Genomic DNA, 5,962 nt, shown 5'->3' with positions numbered 1-5,962 from the left:
AAAGAACTATAGAAGTATGTTTGAAATAGACTATAAAGTCTACAACACAAAGACTAAAAATCAACTCAACCTTAATGCTCCTTTGCTTGTTTTCAAGAGGAGCTTTGGGGAAAGATCATGCTTTCAGTTTTGAACTAGGGAGAGGTCCCATATACAAATTCTTTATATTTCTTCCTTTGCACAGCTTGACAAAGGAAGTTGTGGCCTAGGGACACAGCATGCCAGCATGGTGTTTCACATCATGAGACTCCTTTCCCACTTACTTCCTTCATGTTGAATAAGAAGAGGTAATTTTCTGACATTACATTTTAGATTTAAGTCATAACTTGTAGCAAAACCAGGTTGATCTTATAATAAATGTGCCTTCACCTAAGTGAGGATTGGAAGATAAAATTATTCTTAAAAGTCAAATACTATGGTGTTACTGTAGTGGGAAACAGTGACCAGATAATGAGCTAATAGGTTTCCCAGACTTTAAAGTATTACAGAAAATAGAGCAAAACTAATCTTTAAAGAGATCATTCCCTAAAACTGGCTCAGAAACCATTGCCTCCCTTTGTCAGCAGTTATTAAAACTGAGGAAATCCTTCCTGATAATGAAGCGTTTAACAGGATTTTGTAGGCGAGACAAGTACATCGGGAGACATTTGGTTAAAATTCAGAATGCTTATTGATTTACCCAAACCATCAAGAGTTGCTTCAAAATACTTCAGCAATTCAGAGAGATTTCTTAAGTAGGTAGTTTCCCACATAATTTTTCTGCTGGGAGAACAGGATCTGAGTTGGACACAATCATAAAAAAGCAAGCCACCTTTCTGCACTACTATTACCAGTGTCGAGAGGCAGAGAGATGTGCATGTTTCCAGGTTGAACTTAGCTGCTGTTTTCTCAGGCGTGAAGATGAGCTCAGCAAGGTCAGCTGGAACCAACATGGGGTTGTTTCCAAAAGCCAGTGCAAGGAGACGAGAACAGCAACTCGCTTCTAATACAAGCAGTATTGCCTTGCCTTTGGCTATTTGCTTTCTAACTGTAGGATTGGAGGACTCTGCCAAGAGGCTGTGCAGTCTCCATCTTTGGAGGTTTTCAAGACACAACAGGATAAAGCCCTGAGTAACCTTGCTTGGTCTTATAGCTGGTGTTGCTTTGAGCAGGAGGTTGGACTACAGACCTCCTCAGGTCCCTTTCAGCCTGAGTTATGCTATGATTCTATTATTTTCATCCATTTTATGTCTATCATCTTTGGCTTTCTTCAGGTATCAAACTGATACAGACTAGGTTGGACAGGTCATTTTTATAAAGCATGGCTAGAAAATGTTGTGGGTTAAACTGCTCTGTGTGACTGAAATATGTGACACAGCTAGAAGGAGGTAAAAATCTCTGTAAGAGATGAAAATGTGATAGCTCTTCAAGGAGAAACAAAATAAAGGGTGAGAAATTACAAGTATTTTGAAATACATATCACAGGCCTATATGTGTTTGCAAAACAAACTGGAACTGCAAAATAACTACTGAAACACGTTTCTAGAACTACAGCCTCCAATGTCCTGCATAATAAGGGACATGATGACTTTTGGGCATAGTCTCCACTGGCTGCAAGGTTATATATCATACAGTCTAAGCTGCTCCTTCATGTCTCCTTCAGACATTTCTCCAAACGTGTCACTTTTTTCCTTCATGAGCCTGAAGATGGCAGCCAGCTGCTCTCTTTGAACCCTGTCGAGAAGAAAAGGAGAAGTAGGAATAGCCAGTCCCCAGAAGGCACTTTGAGCAAGAACACCGTGGTCAAATGAAACATGAAGCCAAACACAGAACATTTTACAAGCCTCAGTGGCTGCAGGAAATCTGCCCGTGTGAGATAAGAAAGATCTCCCTTCCCATTTATCTAATCATCCTGAATGTGTCTCTGCAGTTCTTCAAATACAGAGATAACCAGATTGCTTTAATGCTAGCTTTGGCGTTCCTTAGGGTTTATCTGTGCTCAAAGTTTCAGGATAACTTGACATGTGGAATTTCATAAGACCAACACGTCCCAATTTAGCAGACTCCATACTGAAACTGGATTAAGCTTCATCAGCATGGTGTCCTCTTATGACAGTATGTAGACACCGAATAATTCAGGAATAGCTATTACATTTTTAATGCATACCCTACCTTAAAAGTAGAGACCAGATTACTCCCAGTGTGTCCATGGCTTTAATCAGCCACTGGAGGATATGATCACAGAAATTGGCTTTGATTGGCTTCATTTGCCAATGTCAAATGGTGAGAAGGACTCATAGCCATACCAGCAATGAGGACATCCCTGCATGGACAGAGGCTGAGCAGTGGAGCACCTAGCTCAGATTTTCATCTGTAGCAAGTCCCACAGTGGATGACCAACACTCTTTTCCCAATAACAGAGGATATCCTGACTTTTCCCTAACCTGAAGCAGTTAACCATTGTTGCATGTGCTGCAGCATGAAGATTGGTGTCTGTCACAGGGCTTTATTTGAGGAAGCTTTATAGATGCATTGGTCACTGATCATGACTTAGGGATACAGAAGGGTGAGCAGCACAGGAGTGTCATTTGTTTGCAAGTAGCTCATGAACTGGTGCAACTAGCTACAAAATCCTCTTTTAGGGCAAAATGAATGTGCATCCTGGCTCTGGTCAGGGCTGGCTGTGGGCTGGTAAGTTCTCATTGCCAGGGAGGAGATTGCAGTATTGCTTAGCGCATGCCCCATCTGACTCTCCTGTGTGAGATTAAAAGAACTAATGAGGTTGTAGGGCTTTATAGTGGTAACAAGGGGAAAACAGTTCCTGTTACTTCAAGGCTCATTTTGCCTCTACATGACTGTGGGGCTAGAATTCAGCAATAGCCCAGCAGCTCAGAGCACAGATCTGCTGCAATCCCAGCTCCTCCTGCTTGTTTTACACGTTTAGACCTCCTATGAACTAGAAAAAGAGACTCTGGCTTTTACTTCCACATGGTCCCCCTTTCAAGAGGCCTCTTTCCCCATCACAGCAAGCTTTCGGCATACGATTTTAACACACTGTAATTAATCCATTTAAATGCACGCCATTAGTTAACCTGGGGCAGTCTTCCTGCAATTCCCATATGGACAAGCAGTTCTAGTAACAGGAGGGGTAGAAATACCTATTGACAGGCAAACCCAGGATGCAATCTTTGCTCAGAAGAAGAGAGAACAGTGTCAACACATCAGAAGCAACCACACCACGAACAAGATCACTGGGAGGAGACAGTCAGGAGCAGAGGTGCCTTTGGGTGCTGAGCTCCTGCTGAGGGGTGCTCTGCATTTTCCCCTCTCCTGGGCTAAGCCCCAGCAGAAGCAGGAACAGCAGGCTGTCCCTAGAGCAGATTCTGACAAAAGGAAGCTCATTTGCCAATTCTTTTCTACTGCAATTAAAATGCAATTGTCCTAAGGCCAAACATATCCTGATAACACTGTGGGAGCCTCTGGTTCTGAAAGCTCTGGCCATAGGCTGTCAAGAGGCTGGATTTGTCTGTCTCTTCTGTAATGTTTTGTACTGGCACGAATAGCATCCAACTGCCCTTTCCAGACGAGAGGGAGGGAAGCAGAGTTGTTAGTGATCAATATTTTATTGTAGAGGCACCAGAGGGCACATTTCCAGTCTGGGGTGGAGAAATTCGATACACAGTTTGCTTTCTACGGCTGAAATGCACTGCCAGCTGGGAGTGCTCCACACAGGTCTGCATCCCTTGCTTGTTGTATCACGGACATTAACACATCCTTCCCAAAAGCCTGTTTCCTCATCTCCAAACCTCCAAAATCAAGATCAGGGGCAATATTCACTCTATTTAATCAATTCATTTTAGCTTTCTCCATAACTTTAAATATGATTGTGCACTTGAAAAACAGAAATAAAAAAGAGCTGTTACTTCTTTCTGCTACATAATCTACAACAAAGGGAGAGCAAAACAAAGATAAAGAGAGAAACGAGCCTGGGAAAGAAGAATAAGGCATCAAAACCATAAAACTCACTGCAAGAAGGAGCTTCTCCTCTCAAAGGCAACTTTGAAAACAAGCAGTGCTCCAGGCTGGGGGTTTGTTTGATGATTTGAGATCAAACCTACCCCATTCACAAGTAAAATCATTCTCTCTTCCTGTAAGTCCTGTCCTCAAAACTATTTGGTCAAATAGGATTTTACTTATTGCTGACAAAATAGGGTAGTTAAGGATTTCAAAGCAGCCTAATTCTCCTTGCTAGGCAGTTGAATTTGCACACTGAACTGCCTTAGGCTCTTCTTAGACATTTCAGTCCAAGACTTTTACCATTAGCTGGAGGTTTGGGGCAGGGAGCCATAGGTATGTTAAAGGAGATCTCTGTTTCAGGCATTCGTGTTGATGGCAGCTGAAATCCCGTGCAGAGCTCTGCACTGGGAATGTTGCTAATTCCTCTGCAACCAAACATGACCAGGAACGCAGCAGAAATAAGGGAAAATCCCTGACTTTCACCACTGGGCTGACTCTACTGTTGAGGAAACCAATGGAATAATTTATGGGGTAAAAGGCACAGGAAGGCAGAATGTAGCTCTCCCCTAAAAGTCACATTGTCAATACAATTCTCCTGAGAAAGACATTATAAACTGCTGGAGGCAGGGAGAACAAGCACAGAGCAAAGAAACTACTCAAAGGTTTATTGGACCAAACAAAGGCAAGTTTTACAGATTCAAGCCACTAGAATGACAGTCCTTTGTGTAAGAGCCACCATCAGATACAAAACAAACAAAATGAACACAAGTAAAAAACACCCAGACAGCCTTTTGAGTTGAGGAAATAGTTTGACTCGCTGCCCACCAGCAAAACTCTGGACTCAACTATAGACTTTGCTCAATGTACGTATTGCCATGTAACTTAAACACAACACATATAAGGCATTCTTTGCATAGTTGGGTGCTCAGGACACACAGCCAGCACCAAGGGGAGACAGCGGCTGGACCAGCGGGATGGTGAAGCAGAGGGTCCAGATATGCCTAAATTCATATGCAAAGCCCTGGACATGCTTGCAGTTGTCAGCTGGGAAGAAGCAGCCTCTTCTAAAGCTGAAGCCTCCTGCTGTTCTTTAAATGAGACCTTTTATGAAGAGTGTGCCAACCCCAGGCGCTGGGAAGGAGGACTGTGTACAAGGTTTCAAGTATTGTCTGCATAGGAATTGAAAAGGAAAACACAAAAGCAGCTTCTTGGGTTTGTGATATGTTTGCAGCATTAGCCAAGAGGCAGCTGTCCAGCAGTGAAAGAGAAATGTTGAAGGACACATGCCCCCCCAGTCTGGTGTTTTACAGCATCATTAGAGAGGACTCAGACCCTCACCTCACCCTCACAAACCAGCTGAGTTTGATTTGGAACCTGCAGTGCCTGAAGCTGATACATGTGCCCAGCCAAATTCATCTTCTACATGTGGCAGAGCAGAGGAGCAATGCTGAGCTCTGGCTCCAGTGGGCAAGCCACAAGGCTATCAAGAGAAGAGGGCACTGGAGCAGCAAGCAAGCAGGGGAATGGCGAAGGTGTCTCTTCCAGGACCCCCACTATCTCATCTGGAGCCAAAGGGAAACCCTGGTGCTGTAGCTACTCCTCAGGTCTCTCCTCTTGGGAAATGGAGCAGGGGAAAGTGTGAATCCAGATGTTAGCAGCAGCCAAAGTGTGGTCTCCTAAACCTGCACCACAAGCAGAACAGCTAAACTATCAATCTTTGTCACTTCTTGAGTCTTCTGTCTGCCTACAGAATCAGCTCTCAGCTAAAATAACTACAGAAGCAAGATTTGAGTCAGTCCAGCTACCATCTGCTGTCCCTTGCTTGGACCCCATTTGTCCCTCCGCCCCTTGGAATAAAGTAGCGTTGTACAACAAATCATAGGCAGTTCCCACCTCCAGCAAGAAAGAGGAGTTTGGCCCCAGGAAGAAACAACTTCATCGTCTGGTATAAGGTCTAGGCTGGTCT

General features: G+C 43.7%; 1 protein-coding gene across 1 annotated transcript in view; it reads right to left on the bottom strand.

Annotated features, from left to right (window-relative positions):
- Positions 1 to 1,417: 1,417 nt before the first annotated feature.
- The window catches only part of MXRA7 (matrix-remodelling associated 7), a 19,975-nt gene continuing 15,430 nt past the window's right edge, over positions 1,418 to 5,962 (bottom strand). Inside the window, exon 4 of the mRNA XM_010010883.1 lies at positions 1,418 to 1,713. Within this exon, the coding sequence (XP_010009185.1) occupies positions 1,599 to 1,713 (115 nt within the window). The 3' untranslated portion in view covers positions 1,418 to 1,598. The remainder of the gene's footprint in view (positions 1,714 to 5,962) is intronic.

The sequence above is a fragment of the Nestor notabilis genome, unplaced genomic scaffold (assembly GCF_000696875.1).
Source record: "Nestor notabilis isolate BGI_N333 unplaced genomic scaffold, ASM69687v1 scaffold20383, whole genome shotgun sequence".
Classification (NCBI taxonomy): domain Eukaryota; kingdom Metazoa; phylum Chordata; class Aves; order Psittaciformes; family Psittacidae; genus Nestor; species Nestor notabilis.
The sequence above is the reverse complement of the archived record's forward strand: the minus strand, read 5'-3'. Positions and strand labels throughout refer to the sequence as shown.